Here is a 17,831-nt window from a genome sequence, read left to right as displayed (position 1 = left end):
CAATTGGTTGCAGAACGCAAATTTTATTAATGGGGAGGGGTCCTCCCCTCTGGTGCCCCCCTGCAAATAGTCAAAACTGCCTCTTTCCCTGCCTCTTGCCCTTTGAGGGCCCTGGCTGCGGGGCAGAACGGGACTGTAACTTCTGGTCTCTTGGCCTCTTGTACCGGGGGTTTATATCTGCTCCTTGCTGGTTGAGCCAACGGTTGCGGTTTTGCCTTGTCCTTAGCTGGAGGGATGTAAAGTGGTACGGGAATCTTTCATCCTGTGCAGCCTGATGTCTATCTGATCTGCGAACAGAGCTTTTCCATCAAATGGCATGTCCTGCATGAGGGACTGGGCCTCCGCCGATAGCCTGGACAGGAGGAGCCATGACACCTTGCGCACAGATATCGCGGACGCCACCGAATGGGCGGCCACGTCCGATGCTGCCTGAAGGGCCGCTTTAGCTGCCGTCACCCCCTCATCCACCAGAGCCTTAAAGTCCTTTCTCTCCCGCTCTGGGATAAGTGGTTGGAACTTTGGCAGGGAAGCCCATAGGTTAAAGTCATCCTAGCTCAGCAAGGCCTGATGATTGGCAACCCTGAGCTGGAAACTTTCAGAGGAATAAAATTTCTTACCAAAGGAGTCCAGTCTTCAGGCGTCTTTGTTCTTGGGAGTGGGTGTGGGCTGGCCATGTCACTCTTGGTGGTTCACAGATTCCACCACTAGCGAGTTAGGTGCTGGGTGAGAATAGGCCTTGGTTGGCACGAGGTACTTCCTCTCAGCCTTCTTGGAAATCCGCACCAAGGAGACAGGAGTTTGCCACAAGGTGTTGGAGATGTTGGCTATCCCCTGGTAGAGGGGTAGTGCCATGCGGCCCGGGGCCGAGGAAGACAGTACATTTAAGAAGGAGTTGGATGGGCTCTCCGTCATTACGGTCTGCAGTTGGAGGCTGGATGCCACCCGCTTTATCAGGTCTTGATGCACCTTAAAATCCTCTTGCGAGAGAGAGGGCGGGAGTGCTGTTATGGTGTCAACCGGCACTGGAGAGAGAGCTGACACAGGGCCATGGGCCTCCTTTTGCCCAGGGGATTGACCTCCAGGTCGGAGTCTGGGCACAGGGCTGTCAACTCGTGACCTGCCAATTTGTCCCTAGGCCGAGGTGGGTTCCTGTCTGGGTGGGCATTGGTGGCCACGATGACCTGCCACGGGGCCCCTTGCCACTGTCCAAGTTGAGGGCCCGGTGGCGCTGGCTGGTTTGGCTCAGCCCGGAGATGGGGGGCTGGGTGCCGAGGCTGAGGTCACCATCGAGCCCACGGTCCCATAGGAGCGGTAGGAAAGATGGTGCTTGCGACGCCGTCTTCCACGGGACTGGGACCTCGGAGTCAAGGACCAGTACCCATCAGAAGTGCTGCTTCGGTACTCGCCTCGGTGCCGGGAGCTCTGATGCTCCGATGTTGGAGAATCGCAGGGAGACTCCCGTGTGCAACGTCTGGCAGAGTGGGAACTTGAGCGGAAGCATCGACGTTGGTCGCGCTGAGATCGGCTATGGTAACTGCGCCGCGAGGAGGAGGAGAAGCAGCGTCACCAGCGCCTGTCTCAGTGCCTGTGCCCACTACTGCATGGCATGGAGGGACCCCAAGAGTCCTGCCCGGGCGGCAAACCGGTTAGCCTGGTTGGTGTCGAGGGTGGGCTTGAGTTGATTGGCCGCAGTGTTTCGAATGAGGGAGCAGTCCTCGGAGTGGGAGCTGTGCAGTGCTGGGGAGGTCTGACGATCACCCAGTGGCAGCTTGCCATGGGACCGAGGGCCCATCACTGGCGCCACCTTGGGTACTGGTAGGCTCAGAATGTCTCGTGCAGCCTGTAGAGCCTCCGGTGTCAATGGCATCCTGGCCGCAGGAGACGCATGTGTGGATGGTGCCGGGCTGCTCCACTCAGCATGAGTCGAAGATTTTGGGCCCGGGGGGACCGAGGGCTGCTCAACTCGGGACCAGCCTCTCCCCTTTCCTTCTCTTGGAGCCACTATGAGGCGGAGCCCCTTCCTTGCTTCTTGGAGGGGGAGCTGTGCCGGGCGCCAAGTCTGCTCAATGCACCGGAGTTGGGGGCCAGTGCTGATTTCATAAGGAGAGCTCGAAGCCTGATGTCCCTCTCCTTCTTAGTCTGTGGTTTGAATGACCTTCAGATCTTGCAGCGTTCACTCACATGAGTTTCGCTCAAGCAGCGGAGACACTCAGCATGCAGATCACTCCTTGGCATGGAATGGCGACAGAAGTTGCACAACTTGAAACCTGGGGCACGGGGCATGCACCAAGCCCACTCTAACAACTGAAAACAGTTAACTGTAGTGAACAGTAGCTAACTGTAATCAGCTGAAAACAGCTAACTGTAGTGAACGGTACGACTAAGGAACAGAAAGGCTGCAGCAGAGCTGAAGCACAAAGTTCTGACCACCTTCAGTGGCGGCAAGAAGGAACTGAGGGTGGGGGGGGGGACGTGCAGCTCCAGGGGTTGCAGTGGTGCTCCCTCAGTATGGGTACTGCTAAGGGAAAAACTTCCGGTACCGGTGCAAAGGGCAAGCATGCACATCTACTGTGGAATACACATGTGTAATCACTCAAAAAAGAAACAAGACTTCACCGTTTTCAACACTGCAGAATTAAAGAGTGTTTCAGCAAAGCAGCCAAACAAGATACGATAGTGACAGGTGCCTTATATATACACCTGCAATAATTAATTACCTCAACAAAATTACATGACAGATCACTGCACTTTAATTGATAGTGATGATGTAGGAAGCAGAAGAAAAAATTATTTTCAGAATTGTGAAATATTTCCAAATTTAGTGGTTAGCCAAGAGAAAAATCTTGTATGCAATATGAACATGATCATCATCAAATTTACAGTCTGCTTGCTGACCAGAATCACGTTTTAAAAGATAATTTGGGCAAATAGGCTGGATATTGGCTAGGACACTGTGAATATTCCAGCTCTAGTGAAAAGTACACTGGGATTTTTAAGGACCACAAATAGTCTAGAATTTGGTTTTACAGTATGTCTCAGCCAAAAGACCTACTAAAAGAGTGTCAATTCATGTTGTTTTCTCTACCTGAAATCACAGTGAACATCTATAGGATCCAAGAATCTCAATGTGGTTTTCAAATACTCATTAACTCTCAGACTGTCCTTTTACAGATAGGCAAACCATAAAGTTCTCAGTCATAACGTAATTCCATGGTGTGACAGGGCAGCCCCACCTCGCACTAGCCCCAGCAGTGTCAGACCTGTAGCTGTGACGGTAGAAGTCCCGCTCCAGCCGTACTGGGCATGCTCCAAATGCTCAGGGAGTATAAAAGGAGGGAACTCGGCTCAGTCTGGGCTGGCAGCTGCAGGGGAAGGACCTAACTGGGAAGCTCCTGTCGAGAACCAGCCACCAGCCTGGCAGTTGCTGGGAACTGAAGCTTCTCCAGACTGGCGTGAAGCCCTACTCTGGGAGGAGCCCGAGGAGGTGACCCAGAGACCCACGGAGAACCTAAGGACTCATGGGAGACCCCAACTCTCAAGCCGGTAGGAAGTGACCTGGGGTTGGGGGTGACGGATTGGTACTTTGCCCCGGTAAGCCTCAGCGTGTTTCGGTAGGACTCCCCCACTGAGCCAGTGGCAAGGTCCTACGTCGCTGTTAGGGCCGCGGGCCAGGGCCCGGAGGAGTGGGAGACATACTGCCCTGCAACCAGGGGCGAGTCTATAGACTCTGGCCATTAGGCCATACTGCCCTGCTACCGGGGGCGTAAACTCTCACACATGGCAAAGGTAATCCAACATTTTTAGTCCCTGTCCAGTGCTATAACAATTGGATTACAGAATCTTTTAGTCATTTAACTCACCTGCATGTCTGGTGATGAAACCTTTTTCCTTTTAAGAAGCATTTATTTGGAGATTCTATACATTCACAGATACATTTTGCAGAATTTAGTGGCTGATGTTTGGGGCAGGTTCTTCTACATACACACTGGCACTTGTCTTCATCAAATTCTTTGTTGGGACCACAGGAACTAGGCAAAAGTTTGTTTTTACATGTACACTGGCAGGATGTTCTATCTAATTCTTTTTGGGGTCCACAGCTTGAAGGCCGTACACCCCCTTTGCAGACACATTGACAAGTTTCTTCATCAAGCTCTTTGTTAGGTCCACAGATATCATGGAATTCGTCAGCAGTGTCTAGGAATACAGCAAACATAAAAAATTTGGAATCCACACATTACTTTTTTATTAAGGAATTATGATAAATCCAATTTTAAAATAGTGAAAATATAATCCAACACTCAGGATGCATGTTAATAATCTAAAATGCCATTCTGTAAACAAAGAATTGCAAAGATTCAAACTGTTTAATTTGCACGGTGTGTATTGTTTTCTTTTTCTGTAAATCAGCATAGAACAACTACATTTAATCCTATAAAATATAACTGCTTACCAGTATCTCCATGATGGGAAGAGAAACTGAAGTCATGCTGCGCCAGACATCTGCAAATCTGATTATTCCAGATAAGATTCTTTGGACAAGTTTTGTTTGCCATGTGACACCTATGGATGACATAGACTGTTTGTTTATTGGCATAAAAATACAGAAGATGACAGGCATTCTCCTGTTAGAAATGTAACTGTTGAAAGCTTTGATTTCATTCACATTGTCACCAGCATATTGCACTTTATACGTTATTCTCTTTTCCATATATGAAAAACCGATTATAAAACATACTGCGTTTTGTGATCCAATTTCATCTAAGCATGTATATACTACTACACATAAGTTATGATTTAGTGCAGTACACGTAATAAAAATGTCATGATGCTCTGCTTCACTAGAAGGCTGCCAATTGGGAAGACAGGTTCAAGGACAAGTACAGTTTGACTCATTTAAAGTATTATAGTATTAAGAGAGAAAGGTGTGAGTAATTAGCACTGGAATGACTGATGAAAAGTTTTCAGCAAGTCTGGTCCAGCTCTGTCTTTAACAGGTTCAGAATTCACTTAATCCTAGTTGAGGCTGGAAATGTTTTTCTGTTTTGGAAAACTTCCTTGAATTGAAATCCATCCCTGAACTGAAAATACATGACTATTTGTGATATTTTTGTGACATCTCTAATTTCTTTAGAAAACTAGATTTGTTAAGTCAGAAAAGGATGTTTTAAATTGGGAACTGGGCCTCTTAAAATGTAAAAGAATATATTCATGTATTTGAGAATGAAAAACATTTTCTTGGTTTCCTAAACAACAGGCTGCAAAACTGAATTGAAATATTTCACATTCAGTACTTGTCATTAGACCACTAAAGATAAAATGAAGCTCATTCAGCATTTGCTAATGGCTGATATAATTAGAATAGCACAGCTTTTTAAGGAGGCAAAAATGTCAGTGGAGCACTTACAAGTTATAAGATAAGGCAGCACTTCTACGATTACTCAACATAAACTCCACTTCTGATATAGGGGAAAACAAATTCCAACCACTTTTTACAAAGAGTTGGTCTCTCTGCATAGAAGACTATTCTGATCTTGTGACAAAACAGCAAAAAGTATCTGATCTATTGACAAAAAAGATTTGAACATGTTATTGCAGGGCCACCCAGAGGATTCAGGGGGCCTGGGGTGCCCCCGCTGCCGAAGACCCAGCACTTTGGTGGTGGGTCCCGGGGCAGAAGGACCCCCCGCCGCAGGTCTTCGGGGCACTTTGGCGGCGAGTCCCAGGGCGGAAGGACCTCCCCGCTGCCGAATTGCTTCCGAAGACCCGGAGCGGAAGAAGCTCCGGGGGCCCAGGCCCCATGAGAGTTTTCCAGGGTCCCCAGAGCAAGTGAAGGACCCTGCTCCAGGGGCCCCGAAAAGCTCTCGTGGGGGCCCCTGCGGGGCCTAGGGCAAATTGCCCCACTTGTCTCCCCCCCCGCCCCACCCAGGTGGCCCTATGTTACTCCCAGAGAATCCAAACTCTGGGATTATATACACAAATGGTAATATTCTAATATGTTTAAAGGCTAATGTAATTAATGCAAATCAAACTAACTAGATTTTTTTGAGATTACAAGTCTGATGAATAAAAGTTATAGTGTTGATGTAATATACTTAGACTTCTGTAAGGCATTTGACTTGGTACAGCATGACATTTTGATTAAAAGAATAGAATGATATAAATGTCAGTTTTTAATCCATTCAATGTCTGTGCTAACTGATAGGTTTTAAAATGTAACTGTAAATGGGGAATAGCCATCAAGTGGGTGTGTGTCCAGTGGGGTCTTGCAGGAAACAGTTCTTGGGCCTATACAGTTTAACATTTTTATCAGTGACCTGTAAGAAAACAAAAAAACATCACTGATGAAGATTGCAGAGGATACAAAAATTGAGGAAGTGGTAAATAATGAAGAGGACAGGTCACTGTTTCAGTGTGATAAGGATCACTTGGTAAACTGACAACAAGCAAATTTTTTTTTAAAGACTAAATGTAAATGTACACATTTAGGAACAAAGAATATAGGCCATACTTACAGGATGGGGTACTCTATCCTAGGAAGCAATGACTCTGAAAAAAGATTTTTTTGGGGGGTAGAGGGTGGATAAACAGCAGAACATGAACTCCCAGTATGGTACTGTGACCAGTAAGAGTTATTGTGAGCTTTGGATGCATATATAGGGGAATCTCAAGTAGGAGTAGAGAGGTTATTTTACCTCTGTATTTAGTATTGGTGTAATTGCTGCTGGAACACTGTCCAATTCTGATGCCCATAATTCAAGAAGAATGTTGATAAATTGGAGAAGGTTTAGAGAAGAGCCACGAGAATGGGTAAAGTATTAGAAAAACATGCCTGTGAGGGGTGTCTACCTGCCACAAGGCCTGAGTAGGTAAAAAAAAAAGAGCTAATTAGTCCGATGACAGGCTGCACCTGGAGGGACAGCCAGGCTTAACCAACCATGAAGTTTAGCTGGGCAGGAGCAGGCTGGTTTGTATAAAGCTTGGAAGTTGAGAGCAGTATGGAGGTGCAGGGAGAGACTGGAGCAGAGAGGTGGTGAAGAGGAAGCCTACAGGGGAGAATGAGCCCTTGGATCCTAGCCCCCAAAAAAGGGTCAAGCTAGAGACATTGGGAAATGAAGACCTGAGAAATGGGTAGGAAGAAGCCAAGAAAAACAGCAGAGAAGAGTGGGACTGTGCAGTTCTTGGCTGCTGGTTATAGGGTCTCTGGGCTGGAACCCAGTGTAGAAGGAGGGCCTTGGTTCCTTGGCCAGTCACTGGGAAAGTGGCACAGGATCTGGTGAATTGGAATAGAACACAGCATATGGACAGTTTGTCCAGTGGGAATTCGTTACCTGAGAAGGGGAAAACTATATAATGACCTGGAGCATGAGAGGAACTGTGGGGAAAGGGAGTGATAGAGGGGGATGCTAGACCAGGTGAGAGCTGATCCCTAGACCCAGCTAGAACCCTGTTACAATGCTTTATAGTGATAGACTCAAAGAGCTCACTCTTATTTTGCTTCACAAAGAGTAGGTTAAAAGGTGACTTGATTACAATCTAGAAATATCTACATGCAGAACTATTTGATAATGGGCTGATCACTCTAGCAGAGAAAGATCCTATGGCTGGATGTTGAAGCTAGACAAATTCAGACTGGAAATAAGGTGTACTTATTTAAATAAGAGTAATTAATCATTGGAACAATTTACCAATAGTCATGGTGGATTCTCCATCACTGACCATTTTAAAACCAAGAGTGGATGTTTTTCTAAAAGATCTGCTCTAGAACTTATTTCATGGAAGTTCTATGGCCTGCATTATATAGGGGGCCCTGACTTGATGATCACAGTGGTCCCTTCTGGCCTTGGAATTTACAAAAGAAATGCTTAAAATGTATAAGAAATCAGAAGGGGATATTCACTTCTCGGATGATGCCTAATGAAGGTTGGAAATGATGTACATGGGTTTGAGTGCCCACACATCAAAGACTTTGGAAAATGGTAAATTCTGGTGACCATTAAGTTTGAAAGCCCACAATACAGAATAAATTTCCCCTTTGACATTATTTCAAACTGCCAAGGATGAACTATTAAGATGACTTATCTGATCACTTAAGAGAAAAATGTGATAGCCCACAGATGGAAATGGCCTGCAATGCAGGTGGAATGAGTCCAAAGAACATGGTCTCCAGGGTCACGGACAAATGGATCCCCTTTGGACAGCATTAAGTATCAAGACTATGCTGTAGAGGGGCTTTCATGCCACCAGCTATGTCTACACTGCAACTGGGGGTCTGCCTGCATCTTGGGTACACACACCCACACTGGCACAGTAGTGCAGATGTGGGGGCTTGGGCTTCAGTGGAGGCGAGTGATGCGAATGCAGACCCAGAGTGCTCAGCATACATGTACAGCCTGTGCTGAAGCCCAGCCCACCGCATCTACACTATTTAGCAGCTATGTCTGCCTGAGCTACAATCATACTTCAGACTGCAGTGCAGACACACCCACTTATAAGAATGACTAAACTATGAAACTTGGGAAAATCACAATATGAAGAAAAATGCAGCCTAAAGCATAGTTTTTCACAAGAAATATTCACAAAAAGCGTCCTGAAGTAAGTGGCAATTATGGGACAGTATGAACCAAATTAGCTAAAGAAATGTTTATATTTGGGGATGAATATCTTGAAAACAGCTTGAAACAGCCAATATAGCAAAAGACTTAGGGGATGAGAGTAGAAGTGTCTAAATAAGAATGAGGTTCGGGAAGGTGTCGCTGAATATAAAAACCTACTGCTATTGATGTGTATTATTGTTGTATCTGTTTCAGTAAAATTCAAAACAAAAATAGAAGCTCTGTATACTGAGTGGAAAGCTGTTTTCTAAGCTTTAAATAGGAAGTATGAAACAGATTTGAGACTCCAACTCTGACTTCTCCTAAACTTTCATTACCTAGTAAAGAATATTGTTCAAATTGTAAATATTTAGTTAATAATAAAATAATAAAACACCACCTCTGTTCTGAGAAATTAAAACACCCAGGGCTCAATTCTTTGCTGCACCTAAGGCTATAGGCTGACAACATATTCAATAGAAAGTGCTTGAGAAGTCAAGTCCATTCTTTTATTCATACTGAAGTGTACAGTAATGCAAAATTTCCTGAAAATTAGAGTTAAGCCAGTGTATGATTTGCTTCTTCACTGAACATGTGAGATGGAGAATTGACCTACATTTTGGCTGGGAGTTTAGCACCTGACTCCTTTGACAATTCAGCCTTTGACTATAAATTCCTCCCAAAAAAGCATCTTAATGGTGTCCTGTATAAAATCCCAAAAGGAATCAAATTCCAGTTCTTGATAATTTAAAGACATTATCCATACATGCTCAGGAGCTGCATTTAGCACATCTTGTTGGACAAGGGTATATGAACAAAGGTTGCAGCTCTAAGTTGCACCAACTTGTAACTAGCTCCTAGGGATCACAGAAGCACATTATGCTCCAGCTAAACCTCTGTATATCCCTGCACACACCAGAGAAATCCTCAGTCAACTGCTTAAGGAAGCTACAAGACCCCTTTGTGCAGGCTGGGATCTGCCCTAATTATCTTCCTTCTTCAACCCATTTAAGTATGTTTACTGATAGTGCGACACTTCTCCCAGTGTAGTTCTGGTCATGGTTCTGACTCTCAAATGTACATTACTCCTTATGTAAAAGGGAGCTACAATGAGTGAGTTCTAATGATTAGCTGCTTGCAGAATGAAACACAGGTGTCATCAATTATAAAATACCATAGATGTTTTGCAACATAATACATGCTTGTTTTTAATAAGGCATATTGCTATCAAAAGATATTTTGATACAAAGCAAATATTATAGCTTTAGAGAGAAACATAACTTCAAATATCACAAGACCAGTTTTTCTACTTACAAGCAAGTGCTAAATCAGTCTGATTCTCCCCTCGCCCCCAATCTACCACTCACTTCTCAATCACCATTTTTACATCTAAAGAAGACAGGGTTTCCCTTGGATGTTATCAGCACTGCTCCTTAATAAACTGCAGAGATCAATGATATGAGACACTTCTAATGGTTCAACAGATAGCCTCTGCTGCTCCCTCAAATATTCGGAGCCTGAGCAAGAGTGAGACAAAGGAAACAGAGCCAGCCAGGCTCTTTGTCATGGTTGACTGAACTCTGCCAGTATGCCTGCAACAAATACAGTCTACAACAGAAAAACAAATCACTGTCAACCACATAATTTGATCTTCCCCTCTCCTGCAATTTCTTTGTCTTTGCAGATTTTCATAGGCACTCTGGGCACCATCTTAGATTTAGCCTCTCTCTACATCCACCTATACAGGTTGTATCAACTACTTGCTGTTTCTACCTATATAATAATTGTAATGTTCCAACTTTTCTAACTATGAAGACTGCCAGGGCCTTTGTTCATGCTCACCATCTCATCCCTCAAATATTTATCTCATTCTTTTTTACCTTGATGCCAACTTCATTGCTCCTGCAAGTCCATTCAGAAATGCTGCTGCTAGGATCATCATCCTAGCTCAGCAATCCTAACACATCACCAGCCTCCAGTGGGCTCATCCTCCTCCACTGCACTGAACACAAACTCCTTGTCTTTGTCTTTAGGGCCTCCCATCATTTAGCACCACCCTATCACGTCCACTAGTTTATCCAGGTGTGAATCCCCACCTTCACTTTGCCAATACTGCTTGATCAGATGCTTGTCTGCCTCTCCCTCAGGCACCTTTGTACTTTCTTCCATGTCCTCTCTCCCCCACTCATCCTCCACAGCATGAGGAAAAACTCCCATCCAAATTAATAAAAATTGCTATCTTCTTTTTTCCAACTGCTTTTTAAAACCCATTCCAATCTTGTAGGAGCCAGGATGGGTGGATTAGTCAGGAGAGAAATAAACCAATAACAAAAGGAGAGGATGAAAAGGAGGAGCTAATGACCATTCATTTAGAACAAGATCAGGATGTTGATAACAAAATTAATCAAGGCACCAAAAGAAGAGGAAGGGTCCTAGCATGGGCGGATAGGTAATTAAGGATTTTTATTCTTAATAATGAATTCTTACTTACCTATCCACCCATGCTAGGACCCTCAGTAATTAGCAAGAGAAATTTAAATAGATTATTTATGAGCATAAATTCAACCTAGTGGTATCCTCCAGGCTCTGTACTGGGGACCAATCTTATTCAACATATTCATAAATGATCTGGAAAAAGGGGTAAACATTGAGGTGGCAAAATTTGCAGATGATACAAAACCACTCAAGATAGTTAAGTCCCAGGCAGTCTGTGAAGAGCTACAAAAGGATCTCTCAAAACTGAGTGATTGGTCAACAAAATGGCAGATGAAATTCAGTGTAGATAAATGCAAAGTAATGCACATTGGAAAACAGAATCCCAACTATACATATAAAATGATAGTCTAAATTAGCTGTTACCACTCAAAAAAGCGACCTTGGAATCACTGTGGATAGTTCTCTGAAAACATCCACTCACTCAATGTGAATTCTGGGAATCATTAAGAAAGGGATAGATAATAAGACAAAAAATATATTGCCTCTATATAAATCCATGGAACACCCACATCTTGAATACTGCATTCAGATATGGTCGCTCCATCTCAAAAAAGATATATTGGAATTGGAAAGAGTTCAGAAAAGGGCAACAAAATGATTAGGGGTATGGAATGGCTTCTGCATGAAGAGAGATTAATAAGACTGGGACTTTTCAGCTTGGAAAAGAGATGACTAAGGGGGAATATGATTGAGGTCTATAAAATCATGATTGGTGTGGAGAAAGCAAATAAGGAAGACAAGAATTAAGGGTCACCAAATTAAATTAATAGGCAGCAGGTTTAAAACAAAAGGAAGTATTTCTTCACACAACGCACAGTCAACCCGTGGAACCCTTTGCCAAAGGATGTTGTGAAGGCCAAGACTATTACAGGGTTAAAAAAAAAAAACTAGATAAGTTCATGGATGATAGGTTCATCAGTGGCTATTAGCCAAGATGGGCAGGGATGGTGTCCCTAGCCTCTGTTTGCCAGAAGCTGGGAATGAGTAACAGGGAGTAGATCACCAGATGAATACCTGTTCTGTTCATTCCTTCTGGGGCAACTGGCATTGGCCACTGTCAAAAGACAGGATACTGGGCTAGATGGACCTTTGGTCTGATCCAGTATGGCTATTCTTATGTAACCTAAGTTGGTATTATTGAAACCTAGTGGTGATTTTCATGTTAAAATCAAAAGCTATAACCTCTTTAGGAAAGATCAAGTTGGCAAAATGGGAGGAGGAGGTGTCAGTCTGTCATAAATGATATTACCTGTTTTGAGTTGCAGACAACTCAGAAGCAAATGATCTTGAATACTTCAGTGTTTATCAGACAAAGCACAAGATGAGTACTAGCTGGTGTCTCCTACAGACCACCAACTCATGAGAGGGAACAAGCCCCTATCTATGATGTGTAAAGGAAAAAAAAAGATGTGTTATCATTATGGACTTCATTCTAAGTGATGCATCCTGGAGATCTCATTCTGCCAACACTAAAATATCCTCTGAATTTCTAAAATGTATAGATAACAATTTCCCATCTCAAAAAGTATTGCACCCATTATGGAGGAATTTTGTATCGGATATCAGCTGGAGAGACACAGAGATTGATCACAGAACTATAACTTAGTGCTTGCTTAGGTGCAAGTGATCATGACTTTTGATCTGTTTGCACAGAACAAACGTAATCAAGTCCAAACTAGTAATCCATCGCGCGCGCTCTCTCTCTCTCTCTCACAATTACAATCAGGAGCCAAACCAAGTAGGAGAAAGACAATTCCCAACTATCATTCACTTTTTTTCCTGTTTAAATTCTAAGAATATTTTACTAGATACCCAAAAAGCCACAACTAAGAAAGAAGGCTACACTGGTTTAAAAAAAAAGTTTAGAGGCAAGTAGCTATAGAAATAATATATAACAAGTGGAAGGAAAAGGAAGTTGATAGTGATGAATAAGGCTGTGATTTAGTCACGGAGGTCACGGAATCTGTGACTTCCAGCAGCTTCAGTGACTTCAGCCGTGGTGGTCAGGAGTGGCAGGGTCCCCCGCTGCCTTCTGGGGCAGGAAGCTGTGGGGTACCCTCACTGCCTCTGGTGGCTCCCACAGCTCCCTGGTGACCCTGTCAGGGAAACCCCTCAATCTCCCTGCCACTGGGGGAAGTGGGGGACCCCCCCCAGCTCCTAGTGAGTGGTGGCAGGGAAACCGCCCCTTAGCTCCCTGCCATCAGGGTTGATGCTGTGGGGGTGAACCAGTGGGAGGCAGTGAGGAAAGCCTCAAGCTCCCTGGTGCTGCAGCGGCTCCTGGCCCCAGTGGGAGGCAGGGAGGGAAGCCCCGAGCTCCCTTGGGCTGCAGCGGCTCCTGGCTCCAGTGGGAGGCAGAGAGGGAAGCCCCGAGCTCCCTTGGGCTGCAGCAGCTCCTGGCCCCTGTGGGAGGCAGTGAGAGAAGCCCCAAGCTCCCTGGCGCTGCAGCAGCTCCTGGCCCCTGTGGGAGGCTGCAAGGAAAGCCCCAAGCTGCTACAGGAAGCTCCTAGATTTGCTGCAGCTGCCCCCCTTGAAATAGGGTGGGGATCCACAGATCCCCATTTTGTCAGGGATATTTTTAGTAAAAGCTAGGGACAGGTCACAGCTTCTGCGAATTTTTCTGTTTTCTCCGTGAGCTGTCCGCGACTTTTACTAAAAAAATATCCCTGGCAAAATCTTAGCCTTAATGATGAATATAAATTAAGAGAATGCAACTGTAGAAAACTGATCAGAGAAGCAAAAAGATCCAAGGTGAAATCACTGACCATCAGAGTTAAGGACAATAAGAAGGAGTTTTAAAAAAAATATTAGGAACAAAAGTAATCCTAACAATGGTATAGTCCATTACTAGATGGAAATGCTAGAATTGTTAATAAAAATGCAGAAGGGTTCAATATATATTTCTCTTCTGTATTGGAAAGCCAGATGAAGTATTCATGTGGTGATGATGAAACTCTTTCCATTCCAATAGTAATTCAGAAGGATGTTATACACAGCTGCTGAAGTTAGACAATTTTAAATCATCAGGTTTAGATAACTTTAATCAGAGCATTAAAAAGAGCTGGCTGAGGAGCTCTCTGGGCCATTAATGTTGATTATCTATATGTCTTGGGGAAGTTCCAGAAGATTGGAAGAAAGCAACTGCTTCATGGAATATTTAAAAAGGCTAAACAGGATAACCCAGGTAATTATAAGCTCGTCCTTGGCAAAATAATGGAATGGCTGACATGGGACTTGATTAATAAAGAATTAAAGCAATGTAATAATTAATGACAATCAACATGAGTTTATGAAAAACAGATCTGGTGAAGCTAACTTGGTATTTTTATGAAATTACAAGTTTGATTGACAAAGACAACAGTGATGATGTAATATGCTTAAACTTTTGAAAGGCATTTGACTTGGTACCTTGTAACACTTTGAATAAAAAAAACTAGAATGATATAAAATCAACATAACACACATTAAAACTGGCTAACTGATAGCTATCAAAATGCAATTGTGAATGAGGAATCATCATTAGGTGAGTGTAGTTTGGGAGGTCCTGTTGGGATTGGGTCTTAGCCCTGCACTATTTCAGACTTATAATCAATTACCTGGAAGAAAACAAAATCATTAAGATGATGATACAAAGATTGGGGAAGTGATAAATAACGAAGAGGACAAGTGATGTATACAGAGCCATCTGGATCACCTGATAAGCTGGGTCCAAGCAAACAATGTGTGTTTCAGTATGGTCAAATATAAAATCATACATCTAGATTGAAAGAATATAGGCCATACTTACTGGACGGGGGACTATCCTGGGAAGCAATACTGAAAAAGGTTTTGGGCTCAATGTGATCCTTGGATGTATAAACCGGGGAATATCAAGTGAGAGCAGAGCTTATACACCTCTTTATTTGGCAGTAGTGCGATTGCTGCTGGAGTACTGTGTCTAGAATTCAAGAAAGAGGTTGACAAACTGGAGAAGATTTAGAAAAGAGCCACAAGAATGATTAAATAATTGGAAAACACTACAATAAAAGGTGTGATTGCAACTCACCCATGCTAGCTTAAGTTTAGCCAACACAGCTAAAAACAGCAGTGGAGCCATGCGGTGTGGACTTCAGCATGGGCTGTACAAGCCCGCTTGGAAGCCTAGGTAAGTGCTTGCATTCCTAGTCTGCACCGGTGTGGCTTCACTGCTATTTTTAGCTATGCTAGCTAGATTAAAGCTAGCGCATATATCTACCTGAGATGTAATCACTTTCTTCAACTGCAGTGTAGATTTATCCCTAGTGAGAGAGCGAAATCTGATTAGTTTATCAAAGAGGAGGTTAAAGGATAATTTGCTCATAGTCTGCAAGTACCTACATAGGGAACAGAAGTTTGATAATAGATAGCTCTTTAATCTAGCAGAGAAAGGTATATAACAAGATCCAATGGTTGGATGCTGAAGCTAGAGAAATTTAGACTGGAAATAACAAGCAATATTTTGAACAGTGAGGGTAATCAGTCATTGGGACAATTTACCAAGCACTGTGTCGGATTCTCTATTACTGCAATTTTTAATTCAAGACTGAACTAGACTCTAGAGCATAATCTTTTACAAAAACATCCAAACAGGAAGTCCTAGGGCCTGTGTTATGCAGGAGGTCAGACTAGATGATCTCAGTGGTCCCTCCTGGCCTTATAATCCACAAATTATATAATTAATAATTTGTATTGTCATAGCAACCAAGAGCCTCAATCATGGACCAGGACTCCATTGAGCTCTGTACAAACACAAAACAAAAAGACAGTCCTTGCCCCAAAGAGCTTATGAACTAAGTATAAGCAAGATATGACAGATGGATACAGCCACTTGGGGGGATACAAATAAACAATGAGATAGTACTGGTCAGCATAAGAGGCTGTGGTCTCAGCATGCCAGCAGCCTACCCATGGTCAATTTTTTTGTAGGCATCACAGCAAAGGAACATAGACACCAAGAAGTTGTAATAGAAACGTTGACTGGTACTTATAGAGCTATGTTAAATGGGTGTCTTGGTTTTTGTGTTCTTTTTTATTTAATTCTTCTTAAATAGGCTATTTTATATTCCTTTTATGGTTCAAATCATTTCTGGAGTTGATCAGCATGATACCACTGTTTTCAGGTACAACAATTGTATTCTGCTAAATTCTGAGGTCTATGCTCAGTCTACACTTAGACAAACTCTCACTGGAATCAGCGGGAGTTTGCCTGAGAAAAAAGTGAGTGAAATTCATTGTTTTGTTTTTGTTTACCCACCATGTCTGTAATTTTGATGAGGTAGATTGTTCTGTTACTAATGAATGAAAAATAGTTTTGACTGTTGTTCAGCAACCTGACTGCTTTTGCAGCTCAATGCTTTATAAAGAAAATTATAATGATTATTAAAATGAATAAGCAAGTCCATGATTTGGTTGATTAGGAACTAGTCATAACCCAAACTGTGTGGTACAATACTTTATTATTTGATCACATCCAGTCATTTTATATACCAGTTTTATTTTAAAAATCAATAGCTGCACTACAACACTGCACTGCAATCCTCCTCTCATGGAAGTAGGGTGACCAGACAGCAAATGTGAAAAATCGGGATGAGGGTGGAGGGCAATAGGCGCCTATATAAGAAAAAGACCCAAAATAGGGACCGTCCCTATAAAATCGGGACATCTGGTCACCCTACATGGAAGTCAATGGCAAAACTCCCTTTGATTTGAATGACAATTGGTTCAGCCCCCTAGATTACATCATTGCTTAAATGTACAGTGCTAACACCAATAGGGTTCCTCCCATGCATAACAATGAAGAACAATATATTTTCCTTATTAGTATATTTCCTAAAGCTGTTCTTCAGGGAAATGCATATTAGTATTCACAGGTAACCGAGTTCTATTGCCTGAGTTACCACAACAAATAGTAAGCTACTGTACGCAGGCTTTATGATAAGGCATAAGGAAATATGCAACTCATATACTTACTGTGGTTGCGTCGCTGGCAAGGAACGTCTAATGATTGAATGAACTTGTCTGTAAACATCCAGTTTAGACATGCATCGGCAGGATGTATGATTAGCAAAACTGACTGTTACAGGTTTAGGGCCATGAGACAGCGGCACAGTAATCTCAAATAACTACAGAAAGGCAAAAGAGAAAAGAACCACTTATACATCAGAGTATACTTGAAAAGAAAAACTGTGTGTACAAAATGAAATGTAAACAAGATAAAATCTTGATTCTTGTTCTACATCCCTATTCAGTATTAATGACTTAAAATTACCATTATGCACCTGATGAGTATAACAATTAGGTAATTATACCTTCCATTAAAATAGCACTTTTTCCTGCATTACAAAGTCCTTCACGTCTCTATCATTTGCATACTAGAGTATTTGGGAGGTAAGGAGAAAGTTAAAAAGCAGAGAGTGTATGAAGAACACATTGTTCCAGAGAAAATGATTTGCAGACTTGCTATTTTTAAAATCAAAAATAAATATTTGCAAGGTACTATCCTCATCAAAAGGTTGTGTATTAAGAATAGTTTAAAAAGTGGTACTTTTACAATGTGGAATATTGGCTATGCAATTACAAAGACGTGTAAAACAGTAATACTGGATTTCAGTCAAAACACTTCTGTATGAAGGGAGCATATTTATTGTGTTCTGCAGCATGATTTTTTTTTGGTAGTGTTGTTCACTTTGGATCGGTTTTATGGTAACCTTTAAAGTCCCATCTGTATTA

At 42.9% G+C, this 17,831-nt stretch overlaps 1 protein-coding gene across 3 annotated transcripts in view; it reads right to left on the bottom strand.

Moving 5' to 3' along the window:
• Positions 1 to 17,831, bottom strand: part of VEGFC (vascular endothelial growth factor C) — a 133,319-nt gene that overhangs the window by 11,690 nt on the left and 103,798 nt on the right. For all 3 annotated transcript variants that reach the window (XM_030563708.1, XM_030563710.1, XM_030563709.1), the window contains exons 4-6: positions 17,073 to 17,224; positions 4,451 to 4,560; positions 3,861 to 4,194 (exon numbers count right to left, since the gene is read on the bottom strand). In XM_030563708.1, the coding sequence (XP_030419568.1) occupies positions 3,861 to 4,194; positions 4,451 to 4,560; positions 17,073 to 17,224 (596 nt within the window). The remainder of the gene's footprint in view (positions 1 to 3,860; positions 4,195 to 4,450; positions 4,561 to 17,072; positions 17,225 to 17,831) is intronic.

This window comes from Gopherus evgoodei, chromosome 5 (genome assembly GCF_007399415.2).
Source record: "Gopherus evgoodei ecotype Sinaloan lineage chromosome 5, rGopEvg1_v1.p, whole genome shotgun sequence".
NCBI lineage: Eukaryota > Metazoa > Chordata > Testudines > Testudinidae > Gopherus > Gopherus evgoodei.
This window is presented reverse-complemented; position numbering and strand designations above follow the sequence as displayed.